This window comes from Thamnophis elegans, chromosome 6, assembly GCF_009769535.1.
Source record: "Thamnophis elegans isolate rThaEle1 chromosome 6, rThaEle1.pri, whole genome shotgun sequence".
In the NCBI taxonomy this organism is placed as follows: domain Eukaryota; kingdom Metazoa; phylum Chordata; class Lepidosauria; order Squamata; family Colubridae; genus Thamnophis; species Thamnophis elegans.
In genome coordinates this window covers 58591351-58618163 of record NC_045546.1, presented here as the reverse complement: position 1 = coordinate 58618163, position 26813 = coordinate 58591351, and the positions used below count along the sequence as shown (strand labels likewise).

Sequence of the window (26813 nt, the reverse complement as noted above, 5' to 3'; positions counted from 1 at the left end):
GCAGCATCTCTGCGACAAACTCGAAGACGATTTACCCCCAAAACGCCTCCGTTCTTTAAGTAGAGATATGGACGAAATCTACCAACTATGGAGAATTTATGGAATTCGCCTCACTGGTATCCAATTACAATTAAATGATGATGAAGCACTCCAGAAGGAAATGCTGCACATTCATATGTCAAACAAAGAGCGCAAAAAGCAGATCCGACGCAGCAAAGACCTTATACAATCCAATCTGAAGAGGGAGACAGCCCCAGATGAGAAGTCTGAGTCTAAAGCATCTCGACAGTCATATGTAGCTCACTCTCATGCTTCCAGGAAAGCGTCCTCATCCCACCTCAAGGACACATCAGAAACAAATGCCAGGTCTGAAGTGTCTCATCGTTCTCGAGCACCATCTCAGGGGTCACATGCAGCCCCCTCTCACGCTTCTAAGAGGACATCCTCATCTAGTCCAAAAGTTACACAGGGAGAAAAGACCGCATCAGTGAAGTCTCATCGTTCACACACGACATCTCAACAGTCACACGCAGCTTCCTCCCACGCCTCCAGAAAGGCCTCCTCTTTCCGATCAAAGACAGGTAACAGCGTCTCGCAGCAATCTTCCCATTACAGCCAAAGGCCACGGATATCTGCAGCTGCAGAAGCACAAATAGAAGTTGAGGTGGCTGAGTTGGATCTAGAGTTTATACGAGAAGAGCAGCTGCTGAAGGAAAAGTCGGCAACCACGGCAGCAGAAAGGGCAGCTGCAGCAGCCAAAGCTCGGGCAGAGTTGGCAACCATGGAAGCAGAGAAGGCAACCGTAGCAACCAAAGCTCAGGCAGAGAAGGTGGCTGCAGAAGCCAAAGCTCAGGCAGAGTTGGCAACCATGGAAGCAGAGAACGCAGCTACAATAGCCAAACTTAAGGTTCAACTGGAATACCTTCCGCGCAAGCGGGAAGCGAAAAAAAGACTAATACGGGCCAAAGTTCTACAGATGAAGGCTAACTGTTCCTCCCTCAGCCACAGTCCTAGGAAGCTGGAAAAAGATAACCAGCACAAGCATGTTAAGGCCTGCATGGATGACCCAAGCCCACCACAACAGGAACAAGGTGGAAAATCTCGATCTGGATCACGAGACTCAATACTCGACAGTCTCATCAATGTCCAAAATGAAGAAACGCACGTCATGCCATCAACAGGCACCGGGTCCCAGTGCATGGTGGGGATGGAAGTCAATGGATTCTGCAGAGAAGCATTAGATGGCAGTGCTCAGCTCCCACTGCCACCGTTACTAGAATGGGACAACCCACCAGACGATCGCAGTCAGATTGCGACACCAGAGGTAGCAAGCATCCCACCTCACCTGAAGCACATGAGTAATCACTCTCCTGTTCTAGATCCCAAAGCCGAAATCCTGCTCTTGCCAGGAACAGACTCCTCCAACGCTTTCACCCTTCAACAAGTGGTCAAAAGTCCAAAGGACTCCCCATCCACCCTCGAGACAGAACTTGGAAGGGGCATCTTTGGGATGGTGTATGTCGATCGACCACAGGTCCCAACCCAGACAAACGTCTTCACAACTTCCACTCTCAGTAATGGAAGAACATCCCACTTGAAACCATGCCAAGAACATTTCATGACCTCATCGATTGAGCCAGTTTTAGGAGCAACAGTGTTCCAGACCAGCAAAGAAGACAATGGCTTGGCCTTGTCAATAGAGAACAAAGAATTTCTGAGGTTCATGGTCAAGGAATTCCTACAGGAGGCCATCAAGATTTAGATGGCTCCAATACCTCTTTGCATACCAAGGCAACAGTTGCCAAAAAACTATGAGCAACCCCTCTCTCACCTCTTCAATCTGAGACAAATCAATCTGAACAAGAAGCCGGAAATGATAGCTAATTTAGTAGAGTTCATGAATAAGATGGCCCAGAGCAGACACGCAGAACTTGCTCCACCTCTAGAAGTTGATGAAGAATACTGGCACTCACCATCCTTTAGAAAGTGCCAGCCACAAGAGCCAGACCAGATTCGAGCACTTTTCGATACCAGCGTGCAATCCCAAGGTCTCTCTCTGAATAAAGTGCTCTTCAAAAGTCCCAACCTCACCAACAGTCAACTCAGCATGCTCATTCAGCCCAGAAAGGAAGCTGACAACATCCAGCAGATGTTCAACTTATTCCGTGTCAGAGAAAACCATCAAAATTATCTATGTTTCATGTGGTCCAGCAACGAACAGCACAACCAACAGAAGCAAGAACGGCCAATATGGCGAGAATCCCTGAGTTGTCTCCAAGGCGTTCCTGTCCAACGCAAGTACATTCCCACCTTGCCTATCGCCACAACGAAGGCGGTAACAGCTGTAGGATACATCAAGATCTACGGTGGGGAGAACAACGTTCACATCGTCTACGGTGGGGAGAACAATGTTCACACCGTCTACGGTGGGGAGAACAACATCCACATCAGTCTCATCATGGGAATGGTGAAACTAGCACCACAACTACCCGTCAACCAGTCCCAAGAATCAACTCGCTTCAAACAACTCTCCAGACGGAAGCCTCTCATGTTGGGCTTAGCAGTAATCATCTTCACCACCCTCGTGGTAGAGAGTGCAGCCATCATCAACTCTCAAGCCTTGGTTCCAGAGTTTTTGGATCTTGAGATACCAACTGCCCTTACCCCAGCCACCTTACTGACCCAGAAGACAGGTGACTGGCCAGAAACAGCAGGGAACTTCATTCCCAAGTACATGTATTGGAACTTGTGGCCTAAGGGACTTGTGTCCACGGGAACTCATGGCCTATGGGACTTGTGCAACAAGCCCCACCCTGTCCACGGGAACTCATGGCCTATGGGACTTGTGCAACAAGCCCCACCCTGTAACGATGAACTAGTTCGTCAGATGGAGGCTCAAGTCGCAAAGCAGATTTCCACCAAAAAAAAACTCTACATCAGACCAATCAGCGACCCAGAACTGTTGCCATGAAAGACTGAACTAGAAGTTTGAACCTCAAGCTTTGCATGCTTTGTGTTTACATGATTGTTTGCACTGTTTTGATGCTATGCCTTGTGTATCTCAGTTAGTTAGGCAGTCAGTTTGCATTTTTATGCCATGCCTTTGTTTATCTTTAGTTAAAGGTTAGTTGATAGTGGAATTTATAATTCCAGGTGGGGAGTGTACTGTCCCAACAGTATACAGCTAATTTAAAATTAGAAGCTGTCTCCTTTAAGCAACTATCTCATGGGAAATGCAACTACCTTGTGGGAAATGTAGTCCCATAACATGTGACCACATCTGTGCTCCCTGATTGGGCAGTGGGATATTTTGCCCGGGATATTGTTTTATTACTGCTCACTCACTGAATCGCTATCAGCACTAGCAGAAGCAGCTTTGCACCAGCAGCATGGGTTAGAGGAATTAATGTCTTTTTACACTACGTGAAGGGACAGATCAGGGATAGTCAGAAGAATCTTAACACTGAACTGTAAGTTTTGTTATTAAGAATTCCTGATAATAAACTTGATCTGAAAAATATTCCCAAGTGTGGAGTTAACTGGCTGCCCGAGCAGAACCTCATTGCCCGGGGCAGAACAATCACCAATAACAATTATGCACCAAAAGAAATTATCTGTTAAAAGCCATGATAGAGTAAAAAAGTTGGCCCAATGGAAAGGTGAAACAAAAATTTAAGCGTTTAAGAATGAACAGTGTGAGGGAGTCGACAGGAAGTTCTCCAGCTGGACAGATATGGGGGGGGCTCTCAGGGGCAGTGTCTCATCAGACCCAGGGGGAGGCAACATGTCCCTCACAGGTCAGAGATTTGCTCTCTGAGTCGGAATAGGGGCAGCAGCATGGCAACATGCTGCACAAGAAGCTAACTTCCAGCCAAAGCAAATGAACAGGAGTGTGGGGAAGAGATGAAAGACAGGTAAGAAAATTCATCTAACCCACAGCCATAAATCAAATTTGGAAAAGGCAAAGAATCTTGAAAGCATGAATAATATTGATGTCAGACCGGGATTTTTTTTTAAAAAAAGCTGTTTGTTTGAAACAATACGGACAGAAAGGGAGAAAGCAGAGAAGTGACAAACCCATTCAAATACTAATTCTAAATTTGGCTTCTGACTTGAAAAGATAGTGTTTTTAAAGGAGTCTAGGAGCGTGAAGATTTATTTCATCCGAGTGTCTTTTAACTGAGATATCTTAAGCAATCCCAATTAGTGAGAGATGGAATGCAACAAGGAAGAAAGATCAAGAAAACAGCACTATCTCCTCACTGACAACTGATAACCTAATCTTGCCTGTGTGAAATTCTAATTAACCAAACGCCGTAAATCAGAACTTGGAAAAGCAGGAGGCGAAGAAGAAACATACCCAAATTTTGGCTTTATGCAAGCTTTGTAAAAGGGGGATGTGTCCCAACAAAAGGAATAATAAGTAGACAAAAGATGTTTTGGAGGCTGTCAGTGGCATAAGGAAAATTGAAGTTGGAGATTATGCCCCAACAAAGAGAAATATAAATGACCTTTTTGACGGTGGCTTGGGGAAAATTGAAGAGGGTGGATGCGTCAAAACAAAGAAAAGGGAGAAGGCAGGAACAGAGAACTGGGACAAAAGACTTACTAGGAAAAAATCAGACAACTAAAAATTGTTACATGGGAAAATATAAAACTAAGATAAGGGGTTTATTTCTAAATATGCCAATAAAATGGAGTTGATAAGTGGTTAAATATGATAATGGAAAGATAATTAAATAAAGGTTAAATATACGGAATATGGACAAATATGAAACTGATTGTAAAACAGAGGCTTGTGATTCACTTTTATACGTGATAATTAAACTGTTGCTAATTGATTGAATATGACAATAGGACAATTAAGCATGGGTTGAAATATATGAAATATGGACATATATAGAACTTTTGATGAACAAAGTGAGATGTTTACTGCTTGTTATTCTATATAGTAGATTAAGGGAATTGTAATGAATATTGAACAGTAAAGATTGCCATTTATAGACAATTAGCAGTAGACTTAGCAGTAGACTTATATACCGCTTCATAGGGCTTTCAGCCCTCTCTAAGCGGTTTACAGAGAGTCAGCATATTGCCCCCAACAATCTGGGTCCTCATTTTACCCACCTCGGAAGGATGGAAGGCTGAGTCAACCCTGAGCCGGTGAGATTTGAACCGCTGAACTGCTGATCTAGCAGTAGCCTGCAGTGCTGCATTTAACCACTGCGCCACCTTGGCTCATTAATTAAGGGTGATCTAATCCAAGATATGGAAAAATGGAGAGGGAACATGAAATATACTTACAATGGGAAACTATTGAGATTTAAAGACAGAATCACAAATTGGGGGCATGTAAGGATGTATAATTATATAAATTTAATGATGAGAATATCTGGGAATTGTAACCAGGTCTACATCTCGGCCAAAATTAAGCTTGAGGGGTGTGTGTTAAAAGCACAATGACTATATGTATACTTTTTTGTTCTATTTTTTTTTAAAGGAGGAAGATATGTTAAAATTAAATATATATATTGAAAAGGAATTATGAATACCATCAACATAAAATGGAGCTTGCTCAGAAGCCAAAATACACCAAGTAAAGGAGATGAAGTGTGTGAAGTAGAGGAGAGAGGTAAGGGAAGAAGAGAGGGATAGGAGAGGGGGAGAGAGGAGAGAAAGGAGGAGTGGAAAGGGGAGAGAGAAGAAGGAGAAAGGAAGGGGAAGTAGAGAAAGGTGACAGAGGGAAGAAAGGGGGTAAGGAGGGAGAGGAGAGAGAGAGAATAAAGTGATGGATAAGGTACAAATATGGTGTATGGAAAGCAGAAGAGCCAATAATTGTTTTTGGGAGTTGATGGTAAGATGAATTGATGTAAACAATTTATAATACAATAAGATGTTAGCTATGTAATAGTATACATGTGATTATATGTTATGAAAATGAAAAAATAAAAAACTTTATATACAAAAAAAAGAATGAACAGTATGTGAGATCCAATTCAATAAAAAGGAACGAAGTCAAAAGACATGAAACTATATTAACAAAGCTGGAATAATGGGGGGATTTTTTTTTCTCAATGACCTTTATAGATTTTCCTGTTTATCCTTAATATCCTTAGTATCTTCTAATACATCTTAAATTATTCCTAGCACTATTAACCAAGATCACTAGCCTTCCATAATCTGAGTAACCTTTACATGCCTGGTTTTCAGTTTCCAAAATTCTCAGCAATAGCTATGGTTGGGGAACTCTTAAAGTCATGTCTGGAGGATGCCTGGACAGGAAAAGGTAATCTAGCTGGTTTCTTTTCTTTCAAATACCTGTATATTAATATGGAAGACAACAATTTTGACTTTAAATGTTGAATTTTATGCTTACCAAAAGCGGCATACTCTGGTTATTTGTTGGATTCTTCTTTTCGGAATAAGCAGGGAGATTCCCAGAAATAACTTAAAAACATGTACCTTGTAGGAACCAATTTACATTATCTAACCATATGTTATTTAACACTGTAAAATGGTGCAGAGTTTTAACAGCAATGAGGGAATAGAAGGGTAACTTATCAAATTTGTAAACGACACCAAACTGGCAGAAATAGCAAACACTCCAGAAGATAGCTTCAAGATACAGAAGAATCTTGACAGACTTTAACACTGGGCCCTTTCTAGCAAAATGAAATTCAATAGTGAGAAAAGTAAGGTTTTACACTCAGATAAGAAAAATTAAATGTACAGGTACAGATTAAGTGAAACCTGGCTGATAGGAATCTTGGGAGTCCTAGTAGACAATCGCTTAAATATGAGCCAACAGTGTGCAGCAGCAGCCAAAAAAAGCCAATGATATCCTAGGTTGCATTAACAGAAGGACAGAATCAAGATCATGTAAAGTATTATGGAGGCTTTATAAAGCGGTATTAAGACCGGTTCACCGACAAAAGAGCGAAGGACAAAACCGCGCTCGACTAAATCGCGTCACTGAGACAGAAGCACGCTGTAAACCATAAACCTAAACTTAACCCCTAAACCTAAACCTAACCCCCCTAAACCTAATCCTAAACCTAACCCTAAATCTAACCCTTAACCTAACCTTAACCCTTAACCTAACCCTAAACCTAATCCTAACCCTTAACCAAACCCTAAACCTAAACCTAACCCTAACCCTTAACCTAACCCTAACCCTTAACCTAACCCTAACCCTAAAGCTAACTCTAAACCTAACCCTTACCTTAAGTTGAATCGGCTTTCTTTCAACGCGCTATTTAAAGCGCCCTTCTTTCTCCACGCTGGCTGTTGTCGCCACGTTGATGACGTCAGCGACGCGGTTTAGTCGGACGCGGTTTTGTCATTTGCCCTTTTGACGGGTCACGATTAAGATCATACTTAGAATATTGCATCCAGTTTTGGTCACCATTTTAATAATATGTAGACTCTGAAAGAGGGCAGAAAAGAGCAACAAAGATGATTAAGGGCTGGAGGTTAAAAAATATACTTTGTAAAACCAGGCATGGCATGCTGCATCTAGTTTTGGTCATATTATAAAAAAGATGTTGAGACTTTGGAAAAAGTGCAAAGAAAGGCAACCGACTCTAAAGGTTCCCATGGTTTTTCACCTAGTTAAAAGAGAAAGTTTTTCCACAACCCCAAACAATCAGTCACATGGTCCAATCAAGATGCTGTCTGGTTATCTGGTGACCTCACTCCTCCTTCCACGGTCCAGGTGTGAGAATGTCCTTGGTTCTCAAGAGAAAGAACTTTGACTACACAAATCCCTGTATCTCTAATCCCCCCTCCCTCTCCCTCAACTCCAGTGTGGCAACACTGAAGCTCCAATATGGCTCCGGTTAGGTCAGCTTCAGGGTTGACACTAAAATTATTAAGGGCTTGGAGACACAAAAATATGAAGAACAGTTGCAGGATTTGGGTTTGTCTAGTCTAGTGAAAAGAAGGACCAGGGGCGACATGATAGCAGTATTCCAATATTTGAGGGGCTGCCACAAAGATGGGGTCAACCTATTTTCCAAAGCACCAAAAGGCAAAACGAAAAACAATGGATAAAAATTAATCAAGGAGAGAAACAAAATAGAATTACGGATAAATTTCCTAATAGTGGGAACAATTAACCAGTGGAATGGCTTGCCTTCAAAAGTTGTGGGTGCTCCATCACTGGAGGCTTTTAAATAGAGTCTGGACAGCCACTTGGAATGGAATAGGGTCTCTTGCTTTAGCAGGGGTAGACCTCCAAGGTCTCTTCCAACTCTGTTATTTCCCACACCCTTCCTTTTTCCTTCTGGATATTTTAGCCATTGTATCTGGAAAAGGAGACTTGGTATTCAAAGGCTTGCATGCTTCTGGTATTTAGAGCCAAGGTGGCGCAGTGGTTAAATGCAGCACTGCAGGCTACTGCTAGATCAGCAGGTCAGCGGTTCAAATCTCACCGGCTCAGGGTTGACTCAGCCTTCCATCCTTCCGAGGTGGGTAAAATGAGGACCCAGATTGTTGGGGGCAATATGCTGACTCTCTGTAAACCGCTTAGAGAGGCCTGAAAGGCCTATGAAGCGGTATATAAGTCTACTGCTATTGCTATTGCTATTTACTTATATGGGTAATAAAACTGTTCTCTTAATATGAACTTCTTTTCCTCATCAGTATAATTGCATGTACTTTTTAATCTATTAACTCAATTTCTCAAATATACCATTATGCAGTGATAACACTGTAGCACTGAAAGAATGAGTTGTACTTTGTAGTCCAAGATCAAGAAGATTATGGTTTGCATCTCATATAGGTTGCTTGCAGATTCATAATATAATCCCAAATTGAGAAAAGAATTAAAATATAAAACACCCAAGATTTGCTAATGTTATTTTACTTTTTAATGGGTTCATAGTTATTTCATCTTTGCAAAAAAAAAAAAAGAATACATGTACAAATTATTATTATGCTGTGATTTCAAAAATAAGCCGGCTAGCCCTGCACTTAAAGTACAATATCCTATGTTATGTTTGGCATAACATTATTAACCACAGTATGAGATAATTTTATATAATAAACATAAACCCTAAAATGAGAAGTGCAGAACAAAAATAACATATTCAATATGAACTCTAAAGGAAAATGAAAACATTATGAGAATTAGTCTTTTTTTGGGGAATGATACTGAATGCACAGCAGAATTTTCAGGAAACATCCTTCAGGTAAGCATAAGGAGGTAACGTCTAAGACATAAAATGCTCCAATGTATCTGGCAACTCTAGCCTTCTTGCTGAAGAGATTCAGGGAGGACAGAAAAGATCTGTGCATTGCTGTCATTCATCTTTACCATGGTTAAGTCAGCAGAATGATGAAAGTCATGTCCTTAAGATGCAATACCCAACAAAAAGCCTCCGACAAACCCTCCGGACACCACAATGTTCTGCTTAAGAAATTCTGTTGACTGAAAACGAAAGAGGGTTATGTCAGATTGTATAAATGCACTGGATGCTAATCAATGAGCACTTAGTTATATACAAAGATCCTGCTATGTTGTTTGGTTATTCATATCAGACATATATACAGACAACACTTGATCCAAGAGGATATTCTATTTTATTTTTATTTTTTTGACAACTTTCCATCCAACATTATTTTTGTTAGATATTTTGAACTAGTTGCCACAAGTTGCTGAATTTGTGGCAACTGGTTCAAAATAATTAAAAACAAAATAAAAACACATTAAAACACATATTCTTAGCTTTCAATAGACTTAACACACTTCTGTTACTAAATTCCTTTATTCCTCAAATTAGAAAAAAATGTGATAAAAATTCCAGCTCTTGGCTTTTTAAAGTGATGTCAGCTTAGTATAGTATATACTAAGTTAGATAGTTATACTACAATATCTAACTTCTTTCTGGGAGGTACAGTGTCAAACATACTAATCCAAAGATGGCCCATGAAGGAAAGTTTCTGATAGACAACTTAAAACAATCATTTATTACATAAATAAAAATCCAGAACATTATTCTCTGATAACAGAAAGTTTTGAATAAAAAGGGGTGAATTTTTGTTAATAAATTTTCAAAACAGAAAGGTTTTTTGTTTGTTAGTAGGAATACTTTTAGGAATATTTAAAAGATGCACAATCACTATAAACAACCAAGGCATTATATAGTAATTAAATAATAAATTATCAAAAGTATTTTATTTTATCCCAAAGTATCAATTTAAATGAGGTCCATTTAGACAAATCTATTATTTTTAAATCTATTATTTATAATAATATTCAGCCGTCTGAGATACATCTCCAAACTGCAGATTTAGTAATTTCAGCATTAATCTCACAGAATTATTCTCAGTTTCATTAAATAACTCAATTTTTCAATCATTCCTCCTGCCAGTAATTCTTCACAGGTCAATATTGAGTCCCTTATTATTCTCTCAATGAACTCTTTCCATTATATACTTTGAATTTGTATACCAAATTCAATCCTACAAGTGATATATCAATAGTTTTTTTTTTTACAAAAAAAAAACAAAAATCCAAAAACAAAAAGCCTACAACCTCCAAAAACCTGCCTGTCAGCCTCTTCTTCGCTGCTGCTTTGGCTGCCATTGAAACGGGGAGGGGGGGCATGGTATTTGGGAGGGGAATCCTAATGTGCTGGAGGAGTGATATTAGAAGCTGTCCTGACCATCTCTCTGCGCATGTGGAAGAAGGGAGTTTTCCGTCAAGGCCAACTGTCCAGCATTTGAGCCTGATGATGCTTTTTGAAGATATCTCCCACCTGACAGTTGGGTGAATTATTATTGGACTATGAAATGCGGTGCCAAGGGGAGGGGATTGAATTATACATGATATCCATTGCTTTCGCGCCAATTTACTCAGACTCAGCTTTGCTTTGCTACTCATCGTTTGTAATTAGTAAAAGTACACTTAATTCTAAGAATGGAGTTGGGTGGTTTCTTTCCTGATTATTAAATGAAGCAGCACCTGACATTAAGCTGAGTCTCACCTCGCACCCAACCCGGAGCAAACACCTTCCGAGGGGGGTGCCCTCACAGAAAAAAAAAAGATGGCTTTACAAGACAGCGACCAGGAAGAAGAAATGGGTGCAACGGCAGCACCATCATTAACAGAAATGCTGGCCGATCTGAGAGTGGAGGAACGTACTGTTCGACCCAGGTGGACTTGGGGAGTGGGACAGAAAGAGGAACCTGATGAATCACTAACTGGAGTCACGAGGAGGAGGCCCACGAAATCAGCTGCTGACTGGCGTGGCTCTAAGGATGAAGACTACAAGATGTCCCAAGCCATAAAACTCCTCAAAGAGGTGTGGGGCGAACGCCGGGCTCGAGGGAGTGCTGTGGAAAAGGAACCAGCGGAGGAACTAGAGAGAAGGTATCCGTTGCTTAGCTTAAGGGAGACTGGGGGGGGGGGGGCGAAGGGGAATGTGCACAAGAAAACCCAGCACTGACCTCTCCCCCTGCAGCTATAGACAATCCGAGAGCAGGGGGGGGCAGGCGATGCAGGATGGCTAAGGTCCCACCCTTAAGCGTAAAGTATGATGGAGAACCAAGTGGTTTGGGGTTGTTTGTTTGGAATTATATGCAAATATATGGGCCTGATCTGGACTCTGATGAAGCTAAAGTAAGAATAGTGTTAATGGCCCTAGAGAAGAAAGCAGCTGACTGGATGGTCGGATTACATAATAGTGACTCCCCTCTCCTGAGGAATTTTGATGGCTTTATGGCAGCAATGAGGAGACGCTTTGACGACCCTCTCATCGAGCACCGGGATAGACTAAAATTTACGACCCTCAGACAGGGGAAAAAGACTGTGCCTGAATATGTACAGGAATTCCAAGAATTATCAGCTTATATGAGGGGATGGTCTGAAGAAGCCTTGTTAGATCAGTTTGCAGATGGCTTGAACAAAGACGTTTACCAGCAGTGCGTAAACAGAAGAATTCCCCGCCGCTTAGAACCTTGGTACGAACATGCTGCAGATATTGAAGTTGATTTGGCTAGACTTCGTTACAAGGAAGAGGGAAAAGCTGAGGATTCCCCTCCCCCCACTAAATCTCCCCTCCCAAAGGTGCAGAAAGGGGGAAGGGGAGGATTCACAGGCAGGCCCAAGCCTATAGCCTGCTTCCGCTGTGGGAAGGAGGGGTACCGTGCTGTGAATTGCCGAGTCAAGATGACCCACACCACTCCGCCCTCCCAGAGGGAGAAAAAAACCTGAAAAGCCTCCCAGCAAGAAAAAAGAACCTGCTTTGAGAGGGGAGATTTCTCAACGCTTTGAGCCAGAGGAAGAGGGGAGTGGAAGCCCCGGCTCTATTGGGGGTGGTGGTCCTGCTCATTTTTCTACTGAACTCGTCGAGATGTGGCTGGGAACCCACCAAGAAATAATAACTTTTATTGTGGCCCCAGGGATGGACTGGCCCCTCATTTTAGGACTCCCCTGGCTCCGTAGATGGAACCCACGCATTAACTGGAGAGATGGGTGGTTGCGGATTCGGTCTGCCACACCCCCTGAGGGGAAGATGGAGGCTCCGGAGTCTAATGAAACTGTCCCCAACCTTGCAGCCAGAGGGCAGGAAAAAATTGAAGGGGATGAAAGAATTCCGAAAGAATATTGGGACCTGAAAGATGTTTTCAGTGAAAAATCTTCTGATAAGTTGCCCCCTCATAGGGCCACAGATTGCACCATTGATATTCTACCTGGGGTAAAGCTCCTGAAACCCCAGATATATTCAATGACCCCTAGGGAGATGGATGAAATGAGGAAATTCATTGACAAAAACTTGGAAAGAGGCTTCATTGAACCAGCAAGGCCCAAGGTAGCTGCCCCAGTGTTGTTCAGAGAAAAGAAAGATGGCTCCTTCCGTTTATGTGTGAATTTCAAAACCTTGAACTGCATTTCTGCCCAAAACCTCTACCCTTTACCACTAATGAAGGACATGCTAGCCCAACTAGGGAAGGGGAGAATTTTCACTAAATTGGATCTACGGGAAGCATGCTATCGGGTCAGAATTAAGGAGGGGGACGAGTGGAAGACTGCTTTCAACTTCCCCCTTGGTTGTTTCCAATTTCGAGTAATGCCATTTGGTCTCAAGGGGGTGCCAGCAGTCTTCATGCAACTAATTAATGAAGTTTTGCATGACCATCTTTACAAAGGCGTGATGGTCTATTTAGACGATATCCTTATTTACACAGAAACATGTGAAGAACATGTGAAGTTTGTTCGCACTGTTCTGAAGAAACTCCATGCTGCAGAACTTTATGTCAAATTGTCCAAGTGCGAATTTCATCAGGAGAGGGTTGATTACCTGGGCTATTGGATCTCCCACAAAGGAATAGAAATGGACCCAGTAAACGTTAAGGCTATCACCGAATGGGAGGCCACACGCACACGTAAGCAATTACAGAGGTTTTGGGGGTTTGCTAACTTCTATCATCAATTTATTCCCTCATTCGCTAAGGTAGCTCTCCCTATCACTAACTCCTTAAATCGAAAGGAGGAGCAAAGCCCAAACCTAGCAAACCGTTGAACTGGACTATGGAGTGTCAGGCTGCTTTCGAAAAGTTGAAACGCCTGTTTGCAGAGGAACCAGTCCTGAAACACCCTGACATGGACGCACCTTTTGTGGTCCAGGCTGATGCCAGTGATGTGGCGGTGGGGGCAGTAAGGCTTCAAGCAAATGCCCAAGGTAAATTACAGCCCTGCACAAGCTGACCGACACTGAGAGACGCTGGGCTATTTGGGAAAAGGAGGCTTTTGCTGTTCATTGGGCTTTGACGACCTGGCGTCACTTTCTAGAGGGCGCTAAACACCCTTTTAAGGTGTGGACTGACCATAAGAACTTGGAGGCGTTGAAAACCCCCAGGAAGCTATCTCCCAAACAGATGCGCTGGGCTCAACATTTCAATAGGTTCAATTTTACTTTGAAATATATTCCGGGAGGGAAAAATGTTATGGCTGATGCTTTGTCCAGGCTTCCGCAGTACAACAGTTCAAAGCTCAGTGTGGTCCAATCTGTCATTCCCACAAGAAGTCTGGCTGCTCCTGTTGTCACTAGAAGTCAGACAACTTCTAAGCTGGAGGTCACAAAAGACTTTATCTCTGAACTAAAGGGGGCCCTTACAAAGGATGATTGGTTCAGCAACACATGAAAGATGGATTAGCTTGGATTGGTGCAAAATTATACGTCCCTGCATCCTTTAGAACCATCATCCTCCAACGGGCTCATGACTCTCGCATGGCTGGACACTTTGGATTAGTCAAAACCTTGCACCTGGTTAAGAGACAATTTTGGTGGCCTTCGTTGAAAAAAGACTGAGTCTTATGTGGCTAGTTGTCCCATTTGTGCTGCTGCGAAACGCTCTCCAGGAAAACCCCAAGGATTGCTCCAGGCGGTAGCTCACCCAGAAGCCCCGTGGAAGGAGATCTCTATGGATTTCATTGTTGAACTTCCGGAGAGTCAAGGAAATACAGTAATCTGGGTTGTTACTGACTTATTCTCCAAGCAAGTTCATTTCATTCCTTGCTCCAAGATCCCATCCGCCAAATCTCTGGCTAAGATGTTCATCTCACATATATATCGCTTGCATGGGGTGCCGGACCGCATCATTTCAGATAGGGGTGTTCAGTTCACCTCCTGTTTTGGAAAGAATTCCTGAAACTGATTGGCTCCACCCAGGGCTTAAGCTCCTCCCACCATCCTCAGACTAATGGGGCCTGCGAGAGGACTAATTTTGTGCTGGAGCAATATCTTCGTTGTTTCATCAACTACTAGCAGGATGATTGGGTGGAATTGCTGCCTCATGCTGAAGTGGCTTACAACAATTCCATGCACTAGCACAGGCTTTACCCCTTTCCGTGTTGTATATGGGCAAGATTTTGTGCCCATTCCGGAGATTCCTCGCGAGAAACCACAAGTGTCCTCACTCTCCGAGTGGAATGATCGCCTTCGGGAGATGTGGCCTTTGATGCATCGTGCACTGGATGCTGCACACCGCGCACATAAGAAGCAGGCTGATAGGAAACGGTCTAAACCCCATGACTATAAGGTTGGTGACCAGGTTTATTTATCCACTAAGTTTCTTCAAACGACTCAAAAGTCAAAGAAGTTGGGCCCAAAATATGTTGGCCCATTTCCAATTATCAAGATCATCAGCCCTGTTTCCGTCCGCCTCCAACTGCCTAAGCATCTCAGCCGATTTTATCCTGTTTTTCACGTTAATCTCCTGAAACCTGAACATACTTCTCCTTTGAGGACTCCTCTTCCGCCTCCGCCCACCCCGCTTTTGATAGAGGGAGAGCAGCATTTTGAAGTCCGGGAGATTTTGGACTCTCATAAACGGAGGAACCGTATACAGTATCTTGTGGCTTGGAAACATTTCCCCCCATCTCACACTGAATGGGTTGACAAGTCCCATGTTCGAGCTCCTCGTCTCCTCCGCAAGTTCTACTCTACTTACCCTGACAAGCCCTGATTTCTATATGGACTGCTAATTTTCGTTTTCCCCTTCCTCTTTCTCTCTTCTATGTCATGTTGTTCGTCTGTTTGTCTGTGTTCTTTCATTTCTGCAGGTGCGACCACCCTTTTCTGAAGGAGGACCGGATGTCAGCCTCTGCTTCGCTGCTGCTTCGGCTGCCATTGAAATGGGGAGGGGGGGCATGGTATTTGGGAGGGGAATCATTATGTGCTGGAGGAGTGTTATTAGAAGCTGTCTGACCATCTCTCTGTGCATGTGGAAGAAGGGAGTTTCCCGCCAAGGCCAACTGTCCAGCATTCCAGCCTGATGATGCTTTTTGAAGATAACTCCCACCTGACAGTTGGGTGAATTATTATTGGACTATGAAATGGGGTGCCAAGGGGAGGGGATTGAATTATACATGATATCCATTGCTTTTGCGCCAATTTACTCAGACTCAGCTTTGCTTTGCTACTCACCGTTTGTAATTAGTAAAAGTACACTTAATTCTAAGAATGGAGTTGGGTGGTTTCTTTCCTGATTATTAAATGAAGCAGCACCTGACACTGCCATTTCCATGGAATGAATGCCCACAGCATCTATGAGCATTTTTTGTTTAATGTCCTGATTGTGTCAGATTTGGATTATTGTTGTAGCCTATCGAGTGGGCAGTCTAATACTTCATACTTTGATTCATTAGCAGTATGCTGTTGTTTATATTTTAATGCACTTTTCTTACTCTGCTTCTGTCTCTTAATAATGTTACATTAGGCCTGGATTATTTTATTCTACTACATATAGAATATTCAGGACCCTCTTAAGAGCTTTTTCTCCTGGATCCGGTTCTCTGCAATAGACTCTTACTAGTATTGAAGTTGAAGATGAATTGCTTAACTTTTAAAAAGCATTAACATTTCTTTATCATCATGAACATTTCAGTTTAGAAACACCTTCAAATAATTTATATCAATTGTTTGTATCACTTATTGCTTTATTCCATGACAGCACCATGCTTGTTTATCACATTTATATCTTTCCATAATCAAATGATTCTTAGCAGTCAATGTGATATAAAGAAAAGCAGTGAAAATAACATTAGCATAAAATCAAAACAATATAACAATAAAATATCAAGAATAAAAGAATCTGCCAAATAAAAGAGATGACCTAATTTAATTAGAATGCCACCTGGACAATTCTGTTTCAGTATCTGAACAAAATTAGTGAGGGGATTAGCTTGATTTTCAAAGGAAGATTGTAGCACAAAGCTGGCCTTGCTCCCAAGAAGTAGCTCCTTTTAACCCACAAAGTGGGACACTAGAAACACTTTCTCCATGGATGACCTAATTGATTAGCAGAGTCTGGTTGGCACAAGCAGCCCTGTAAATTACCCATGTGCCAAAACATACAAAGGCCTTTGTTAGGTCAAACAAGCTTCTTAAATTGCACACAGAAGCTAATTGTACCTAGTGTACAGCCCCAAAGCAAAAAGTGCAATATGTTTGGGCAGCAAGTGCCAGTATTATATAGGCCACTGGATCTGTATGAATTATTGTCCCTGAATTGTATTTAAAATGAAGTTAGATTATTACAAAGGGCCTTGCAATAATCTAACCTGGTGGTAAGAAGGGTGCAAGTTACTGTAACAAAGTTCTCTTCTGCCAAGTAATACTGTAACTGGTGCACTAGTCAGTGCTAGGCAAAGACCCTTCAAATCACAGCTCCCACCTGTTGTACTAGTGAAGATGTGAGACTAGAAGAATTCTCAAATCCTGAATCTGATTCTTTAGGAACAGTGCCCATCTTCCAGTGAAAACATTGATGTCAATGGCAATCGGTACCTTTGACTAGGCATGGCGAGTTTGTTCTATGCCTGCCAATCTCTGATGGTCTTCAAGTACCCAGAAAAGACATCAATAGCATTTCCCCTACCTACAGGGATAGTGATTGAGCATCACCAGAATATGATGACATAGTGTACCCTGAACTATCAGGTGACCTCACCCAGCAGAGTGAACAGGAGAGAGAAAAGCAATACACACAAAATTCTGTGAAGCAGAGATCATTGATTCACTTCCCCTCTGGAGTGGAGTATTGCAAGATGATATCTGCAATCCTGAGTCCCATAAGGCCATCCAGTACAATACAATGGTCATGGAAATCCACTGAGGACCAGCAGAAGTGACCTGTCCTTGGGAATCTAAGCATTTCGCTATGCAAACTGGCCACATTAACCAGATGGAGAACATGGCATTAACTTTTTTCTAACAGAATTAGTTATTTAAACAGGCACACAGAATGACAGTCTATTAATATAATAGTGGATAAGATGTTTTGCTTCCCTTATCATTGTAAGTAGGTCTGAACATAGGCATATACTAATGCTTCGTGAGAATCACTTCCTCTCTTAGCATTCTAGCACTTATTTCTGTTGTTTCTGTTAATTTCTGGAAGTCCCCATAAAACAAAGAAGCAACTAGAATTAGACAGCAGAAAGAAGCCACTCAGAAGCAATTTTATATAGTTCTAGGCTTGCTTCCCATTACTAGTGATTTACCAGGCACAGGAAACGGTTGTCTGGCTGGATTTTTGAGAAATGCCCCAAGTGTTCTCTAAAAACAATTTGGATCCATTAGGCCCCTGATGACGAACTTATAGCGCGCATGCCCGAAGTGGCATGCGGAGCTATGGCGCCTGGCACACGTGGGGCCACCCGTTCCTTTTTTGGGTTTCTGGCATGCATGCATGCATGACGATTAGCTGGCCTTCGTGCATGTGGCAGTGCCAGAAATTGGAAGAGCTGGTCTTCCATTTTCCGGGATGAGCATGTGTGCCAGCCAACTGATCGTTGCACGTGCATGTGGCAGTAACCGGAAGACTAGCTGGCCGGTACGCATGCATGTGCCGGAAACCAGAAGTTCATTGTCTGGCATGCGCATGGCACCTGGGCAGCTCCTCTTCTGGGTTGCGGCCCTGACAAGCGTGCACTCCCTTTTCAACACTCAGTGCTGAAAAGGTTCGCCATCAGTGCATTAAGCATTTGGACAATCCAAATGTGTTTGTGCATCTCCAGGGGTTTTGGATGGCAATTAATATCATCTGTATCAGGTATAAGCTACAATAAATTACAGTACTAATTAAAAAATGTAATTTATACATGAAATAATACAAAACAAGTCCTAAACTGTGGACATGCAAAAATATTTATTGTGAATAACAAGGTCCAGCATGTGCCAAACTGTGGCTAATGGAATCATAGATAACTTCATCTATATTTATCTTTTTTTTAAAGCTTGGACAAAAAGTTACGATTCTAAGAACATGCATTTGGGGCATTGCATTTATATTATGATTTTCGAAATCACTAAAACAAAACTCAAATTTTCTTTTCTTCAGATTCTTCAAATCTCTGTTAGAGACATATTAATGCAAAATCTGCTTGGCAAAAAGCAATTTATTCAATTTATTTAGCATTTTATAACTTAAAATAATAATGTATTATATTATTATTTATAATTACTATTATAAAGCTCTTGAAATGAGAAACTAGAAAATAAAAGCTTAACATTCTTGTTTTTCTTCCTGTAATTCAACATTGCTTTAATTCTATTATAAATGATTCAAATAACTTCTAAATAAAAACTTGTTTAGGTATACTTCTACTAACCTGTTACACTAAAAGTAGACATTTATGGCAATTTAAGATTATCAAATTGATTGTAATGCAAGATTTTGTAATCTACAGCCAATGCATTTCTAAAATTTGCTTTTAAATATTCCATACAATTCTTCACCTAAAAAAGTAGGTTCCTGGGTGGTAGGCAAAAATGGTACAATAACATATAGCATAACACACACACACACACACACACACACACACCCAACCAACTGAACTATATTAGAATAAAGAAAACAACAGTTAAGGTTCTTATCAATGAACAGTCAAATATTCCAGGTAAGCAGCAACTTGTTTCTGACAAGTTCAGAGGAAAGCTAAGCCATATGAGATACAACATGCTGAAGATCTATTAAACATTTTTTCCTCGAATGGGCCATCCATATACCAGGAAATTACACAAAATCAATATGCAAAATCAATAATACGTATTTTACCTCTTCAATTAATGTGTTGATTTCTGGTGCTGCTTTGTTTGCACGTTTTTTGAGCTGCTTTTTTGCTTTATCTACATCTTTTTCAACTCTTTTCCAGTCAATCTGTATGTAACCACTATGGCTAGCTATCTAGGAACATAAAAGAGTTTAAAGAATTTTAAGAATACAAGGAATAATATACCTGCATTGAGCAAAATAAAAGATCATCTGGATATAAATAGACTTATACTAAATAAACAAAATTATTCTCGCTTGTGAGCTGGCTGAGGGGCCTCAGGAAATGATGACAGTGTCAGTCAAGACAGAAGTCGGCCAAAAAAATCCCAATATATGCAAGAAATATCTCAGCCCATCCATAGAAAGTTCTATTCATTACATGCTCCACTTTCTCTACTTCCTCTGCAGGAGGGGAAATAGGGTGAGTGCAAAGATACCACTTTTTAGCCCAGTTTGATCCCCAAATTTGTACTAGCCACACTCAGTCATGTATATGAGATTGGCAGACTATAAGTTTATTAAGTAAACAATCCGGAAGCTCCATGTAAGTCAAACAACTAAACAATAAGCTACAAAACCTTTTCCATCACAATATTCTTCTGCACCAATAGCAAATTGAACCGACATATGATGGCATGATTTCTGAACATGTGTAGTGGAATGTGTGGATGACCTTGGGGGATGAGGAAAAAAGATGCTGCCTTGGACAAGAGAGATTTAGGAGCCTGCAGTCACTTAATAGTCAGAAACTTAGGAAGGACCCACCTTCAGTTGGTTAAAAGTGGCAACAGGAAGTCTGTACTTCAGACTTGCAAGATTCTGTTAATGTAGCCTTATGATAAAGTAGATTTAGCTCATTTAATTGTGCTTCCAATCTGGTTTATCTGGGAGGGCTGGGAACATGTGGATGTCACATCAGTAGTGGGTTCCGGATCCCGTTGCAACCGCTATGCTGCAACGGAGCCGGTGTCTACCATGTGCACGCACGCAGCCGTACCTGCTGCGTACCTGCTGCCCACAATGCTCCAGCTGCTCAGCGGAGAGTTGTGCAGGCACTGTACGCTCCATGTGCATGCGCAAATGCCTCAGTCTGCTCAATTAGAGGTAAGGAGAGTGGATGAGCCCTACGGAGCACCGTACCGGAACAGTACCTGTTTGTAACCCACCACTGTCAACATCTGGTGCTGACATGATAAGGCAGAAATATCATTTTTAAAGATTTAAACTATATTTTTATGGCAGAAAATAAGTGCAATAGGGGATATTATTTTTGTAATTTCATATTACGTATCTCCCTAGACAAAATAACAGCATGTATCAGACCCTTAATCTGAAATAGGTTTGACCTCTATGGCAGATTGGGAATATGTAAAATGATTAACTTCTGTAAATCAGTTCATGTGATTTGTTGTTAATTATATGTTTATCTTTTTATTTTCTAATGTAAAAATAATAATAAACACTTCTGAAAAAGGGTTTACACAAACTCCCTTAAATATTTGTGTACCACCATTATTATTTTTACAAATAACTCAAAGCAGTGAACATATCTAATAGTCCTTCCTCCTCCTGTTTTCTCACAATAGCTATGTGAGATGGGTTGGGCTGAGAGAAAATGACTGACCCGAGGTCACCCAACTTGGCTTTCATGCCTAATGCGGAATTTGAACTCATGGCTATGAGTTCAAATCCCTCTTTTTAACCTGTATCTCTAGGTTCCATTTCCTTTTCTATATGCAAAACACTTAACTGATATTTATTTGAATTCATATTTTCAGAATAACAACTACCTACTTGTAGCAAAAGAAAGCCACCACCTACTGCAGTTGCTGCAAGTTTTCCAACCTTCTGAAACAAAAATCCTGCACACCTTAAGAAAGAGAAATAAAATTCAATAAGTCTGTGTAGTCTTATTGTACACTTACTTTCAAATAAGCATTCATAAGACAATGGGCAATAAATATATGGTGTTATAGTTAAATGTGAAAAGTACAGAAAATATGCCAGAATGCTGACAATGCATACGAAGTAATGGCAGAGTTACACAAGAGATTAAGTCATGTTAAAATGCACACGCAACCTGCTGTTTTTTAAATATGATCATACAGCTTTGTGTAACAAGCAGATTAAGTACAGGTAATCCTCAATTTACAGCCACAATTGAGCCCAAAATTTCTGTTGCTAAATGAGAAAGTTAAGTAAGTTTGCCCCATTTTAAGACCCTTCTTGCCACAGTTGTTAAGTGAATCACTGAAATTAATGGTTGTTAAGTGAATCTGGCTTCCCCATTGACTTTGCTTGTCAGAAGGTCACAAAAGGTGACCATGTGACCACAGGACATTGCAACTGTCATAAATATGAGTCACTTGCCAAGCATCTGAATTTTGATCATGTGAGCATGTGAGCACAGGGATGCTGCAATGGTTGTAAATGCCGAGGTGGCGCAGTGGTTAGGGTGCAGTACTGCAGGCCACTTCAGCTGACTGTTATCTGCAGTTTAGCGGTTCAAATCTCACCGGCTCAAGGTTGACTCAGCCTTCCATCCTTCCGAGGTGGGTGAAATGAGGACCCAGGCTGTGGGGGCAATTTGCTGACTCAATTTGCTAAAAAAAATCTGTAAACCGCTTAGAGAGGGCTGAAAGCCCTATGAAGAGGTATATAAGTCTAATAAATAATAAATAAATAAATGTGAAAAACAGTCATAAGTCACTTTTTTAATGCCGTTGTAATTTTGAATGATCACTTAACAAACTGTTGTAAGTCGAGGACAACCTGTATACAAAATAAATGTGCCAAATAGAATGTCAAAGTAATTTGTTCTCACCAGCCTGTTATACCACCCATTACAATCTGAGTGGCTACAGAATACTTTTCTACAATAGGTCCAGAATTTCTGCCAAATACACGGTTCCACCAATGGTGACGCCTTGCATATTCTGTTAAATCCAGTACTTCATACGAATCATCATCACTGTCATGTTCTTTAAAAGAAACTGAAAGTTAGACATTTTCTATATTTTAAAAAGATGTAAAACTATAGTATTCAAACATATGCATTAAGAAACAAGATAATACAAGTACATTTTCACTGAGCTACCTTGAATAGCAAATTATACAAAATATTATTTATTTATTTATTTATTTATTTATTTATGAAAGGTATATAGTATCCTAACTCATTCTCAGTGATCCCAGTGGCTTATAAAGATAAAAATCCAATATAAAAACAATAAAAAGGAAAAAAAAATAACCCCTCTGGTGTCAACAATCAAATAAATAATTAGAGGAGCTCCATCCCATTCTAGGGTCCCCATGCTTGTTGAAAAAACCAGGTCTTCAGGGTCTGATGGGGGCCAATCTTAGTAATAAAAATAATGATAAAGATGTTATTTTAACTACTTTTGAAAACATTGAATACATCAATCAACTCTACATTTGAAATCACCATAAATGCTCCCAATATATTACTATATTGGTAGACCTTACTTAGTAATTTTGTAACCAATGCCTGCATTTACCATCTTTACAGGAATGCAGAACAAACTAAAGCTGAAGATTGTAAGCATAGTATCAATAATTTTTCACTTAGTGATTGCTTCATTTAATGACCAAGTTGCTGATCCCAACTGGGGTTGTTAAACAAGGACTACCTGTATTATATTCTTTAAGATGGTATTTACAGACCTGAAATTAAATTTGATTCATCAAAATCCATCGATTTAAAGAATATTGGATTCTCCAAGCAATGTTTTTTTTCTATTGGAGATTTTTAAAAAGTGTGAGGACTCATTAAACTATATGAAATGTTTAGGCACTACATTTCTGGAGTAGTATTTTAATAGACACTAATAGATTTATGGGAAACTATCTCAACATTAAAGATGTCATGTTGACTTATTTACCAAGAGTCTGGAATTTAATTAAGGAATTATGGTTGTACTAGTTATGGGTTGGGGTTGGGAAGAAGAATGATGTAGAGAAATTGGAAAAGTAATATTCCAATTATTCCAGACAGTAAGGACTGGGTGTTGGAAATGTTAGAATTGGAAAAGTATGTTTAGTACTTAATAGAACATCACTATGTCCTACTAATCAAAGGATGAAGAAATATGTTCTTTGGCATAAATTTTATGATTAGCTTTGGGTATATTTGTCACAATTATTATATAGTATTATATGGTATATTTGGAAATTAGTGACACTGAGTTTTACATATATGCTAGACTTTTATTTTCAACAAACTCTAATACTGTTATTGGTTAAATTTTGTTTATGGGTTTTAAGGATGGCTGGAATGGTGTCCTTTTAATATTTTACTTTTCACTTTTTTTAAAAAAATTCTTATACCTTGAATTAATTAAATGCTGCTTTTAGTGTGTATTTTAATAGTCTATCTATATTTTGTAAACTTCTAAAAATAAAGAATAAAATTTTAAAAAGACTCTTTATTGTTTTTACATAACCAATCAACCAAGTTTCCATTAGCTGTTAGGAAAGAATGTATTATTATATAAATGGATCTGGAATTACATTCTAGCCATATTTTCATGAATCATTAGAACAGAAAACTATATTTACCATAACTAAAATAATTTTTAATTAATGGTGATGTGGTTTGCAAGTTTCTAAGCCAGAGATGCACAAAATACATTTTATTGTTAAGTTCTATGGGTGGGTGACAGATTACAACCCTCCTTTAGTTTGAATTGACTTCTTTCTTCTTGACGAAAGACTATAGTCTTAACAGGAACTAATATAAACTGAACCCAGGAAAACTCCTAAAGTTCCTCATACATTATAGCCATTAGAAGTCCATGATCTTGAATGCCACATCTGTTAACTCCTTTAAAATTACATGCATTGACATAGCTTTTATGACATAGGAATGAAAGAACAATAAAAGTATATTTACACACATGAAGAAAAAATAATATGGTCACCACATATTAGAATGTGTTGCAAGATATATATATATATATATATATATATATATATATATATATATATATATATATATATATATATATCCTGTTGCAATCAGATTTTAAAAATATCTTTTCAGTGGTCGTTAATGATAATTCTTTAAGCGTACAATGAAAAATAAAATTCTAATTTTTATAGGGTAAATACAATTAAGGGAAAAAAGAAACATAAATAAAATGAATTTTATAAATCTACTTCAGCTAAAAGTAATTATAATAATAAATTGAATAAGCTATGGTTTCCAGTTCTATTTTCAGATGACATTTTCTCAATGTCTAATTTTAAAATATAAAATTAAATTTAGAATTATAAATACAATACAATCATAATTTAAGAAATTTGAAATTTAAGTGGCACTATTCTCAAGTTCAACATTTTGCAAAACTAACATTCCAGGTTGAGTGGTGGAATAGTCAAAAGGCAGTAGATTATTATTTAACTATTTACAAATTGAGTAAAATGGCATCTTATAAAATAGCCTAATAATTAAAAAGGCTGAGCTTGATCAGTACACAAAACATGTTTGTCTAGTTTGGCTGAACATATTGCAATTAATTCATAAAACTGGGTTAGCTGAATAATTATTATTTTTTTAAATTTAGTAAGTGTCTCTTGTGAACAGAACCACAGTCTAATTTGAATTAGAGACTAACAGTGCCAGGTATTTGGCACCAATTGTGAGTTACCTCCTAAGCAAAGAAGCAACAGTAAAAACAATTTGGACCATGTATCTTCCTTCCTCCTGAGAGATAGAAACATCCCTCAGGAAAAGAACATATTTGGATAAACGCCATTATATTTTTTTATTTACTTTGCTTTCTATCACAATCTCCCAGAGTCCCAGCAGTTAACAGAAAAATAAATTCCAAGATAAATTAAACACACCAAATAAAACTGCTGTAGCAAAAATATCTTGAGTGTATCCCAATTTATACCCAATGTTATAGGAGGGGCTGGATTATTGTTTATTTCCTGGTCCTACGGTAGATTCAGTTCCAAATGACGCATGACATGAAAGGGGGTACACACATACACAGATCACTGAATACAAAATGTATCCAGTGATCTTATTCAAAAAGGCCTTATTTCTTACGGCACAATTGCTACCAAGAGTGGACTGAACAATGAGCCTCAGCCCATCCCGTCAGGTGAAGATGGTATATGCATTTCTAACTTGTTTACAGGAACACATGAACACATAAACTATCTTCAATAGTATCTTGATTACATGGGGAGACGGCAGGGAGGGGAGGAACTTTTCTTAATTTCTAGAGAGAAGAGAGTGGATGGGCGCAGCAGCATCGGAAACCGACATGCAAACTCAGGACGGAAATTGGCAAAGCCAACTGTTGCTACTAACCACGATGCTGCTCCAGGACTCAAGGCGGTATAAGCTCTGAATCACCTGGCTTATGACCGTCTCCATGAGGCATCGGGTTGGCCATTTTGGGAGATGGCTTTTGACCTCCTCCTGCGAGACTCTTCTGACGCACCATCTTTCTACAAGCAAGGCGAGCCACACTCAGGATGTCTTCCTAGTTAATGCAGTCCCCGGTAGACGCGCCACCCTCACTCCCGGCAAGACACCGCCGCTTCGCCCCGCCCGCCCTTCACTTCCCAGCGGGAATCCGAGGAAGGGGCTGAGCCAAGCTCCGCCCCGCGCGCTCAACCACTCAGCTCTCGCCCGGCCCTCGGTGCGGTTGGAGGAAGGGGATCCTCTTCCTGCGCGGAGCAAGGGTCAGAGGAAGCCTAGGGAAAGAGGGCAACATCTGGCCGAATGGGCCCATGATTTCCTCGACTAGCGATTGTAATCTCTTCCCGAAATGTTGGCAAGCTCCATTCGGAAAAGCAGGAATAGCGCCATGACAGCCCTGAGAGAAATAGGGCTCTCACTGACCTGAGGCGGAGCGATTTCTCCGAGACATGTTTAGAGCAGGGAAGAAAGGAGACACCGCGGAGTTCTGCTCAGTCGCAACCTATCTCCCTCCGCACCATTCTGAACTCCAAAGGTTTCTTGCAAAAGCGCATGCGCATTGCAAAGAAAACATGCTCACACGCTCGACTGGATTGTCGCTGAGACGTCATGGCAGAAACTTCCTGGGGGACTGTGGGAATTGTAGTTTAATTATTGCTCTGCGCTAAAACATGTATTGGATCCAGTCTTCCCCGCAATTAGGAAAAGAAATTGATATATAGACTGTGTTTCCCGCCCGGAATGCGATATCTCTACAAAACCTGCCGAAAATAAAAGGCTATTTAACTTCTAC

General features: G+C 40.3%; 1 protein-coding gene across 5 annotated transcripts; it reads right to left on the bottom strand.

Moving 5' to 3' along the window:
* Positions 1-7336: 7336 nt before the first annotated feature.
* FUNDC1 (FUN14 domain containing 1) lies at positions 7337-26583 on the bottom strand. Of its 5 annotated transcripts, XM_032219880.1 has the most exons (6): positions 25952-26419; positions 22388-22556; positions 21358-21433; positions 19567-19695; positions 9317-9430; positions 7337-7426 (listed from the first exon to the last, which is right to left on the bottom strand). In XM_032219880.1, the coding sequence occupies exons 1-5, from the start codon at positions 26040-26042 to the stop codon at positions 9353-9355; spliced, it is 543 nt and encodes a 180-aa protein (XP_032075771.1). In that variant the 5' UTR covers positions 26043-26419; the 3' UTR covers positions 7337-7426; positions 9317-9352. The 5 variants fall into 5 exon arrangements, with proteins under 5 accessions (XP_032075771.1, XP_032075775.1, XP_032075774.1 ...); XM_032219884.1 differs by lacking the exons at positions 7337-7426; positions 25952-26419 and adding an exon at positions 26444-26583 and having other exon boundaries at positions 8853-9430; positions 22388-22544; XM_032219883.1 differs by lacking the exons at positions 7337-7426; positions 25952-26419 and adding an exon at positions 26444-26572 and having other exon boundaries at positions 8853-9430.
* Between the last annotated feature and the right edge of the window lie 230 nt (positions 26584-26813).

What these genes read in the sequence shown, in the direction of transcription:
- FUNDC1 (XM_032219880.1), bottom strand. Translation starts at nt 26,042, where the DNA reads ATGGTGCGTCAGAAGAGTCTCGCAGGAGGAGGTCAAAAGCCATCTCCC. An exon ending in ATGGGTGGTATAACAGGCTG is followed by an intron (nt 21,434 to 22,387) that starts GTGAGAACAAAT and finishes CTCTTTCTTAAG; the next exon opens with GTGTGCAGGATTTTTGTTTC. An exon ending in TCAACACATTAATTGAAGAG is followed by an intron (nt 9,431 to 19,566) that starts GTAAAATACGTA and finishes TTTCGTTTTCAG; the next exon opens with TCAACAGAATTTCTTAAGCA.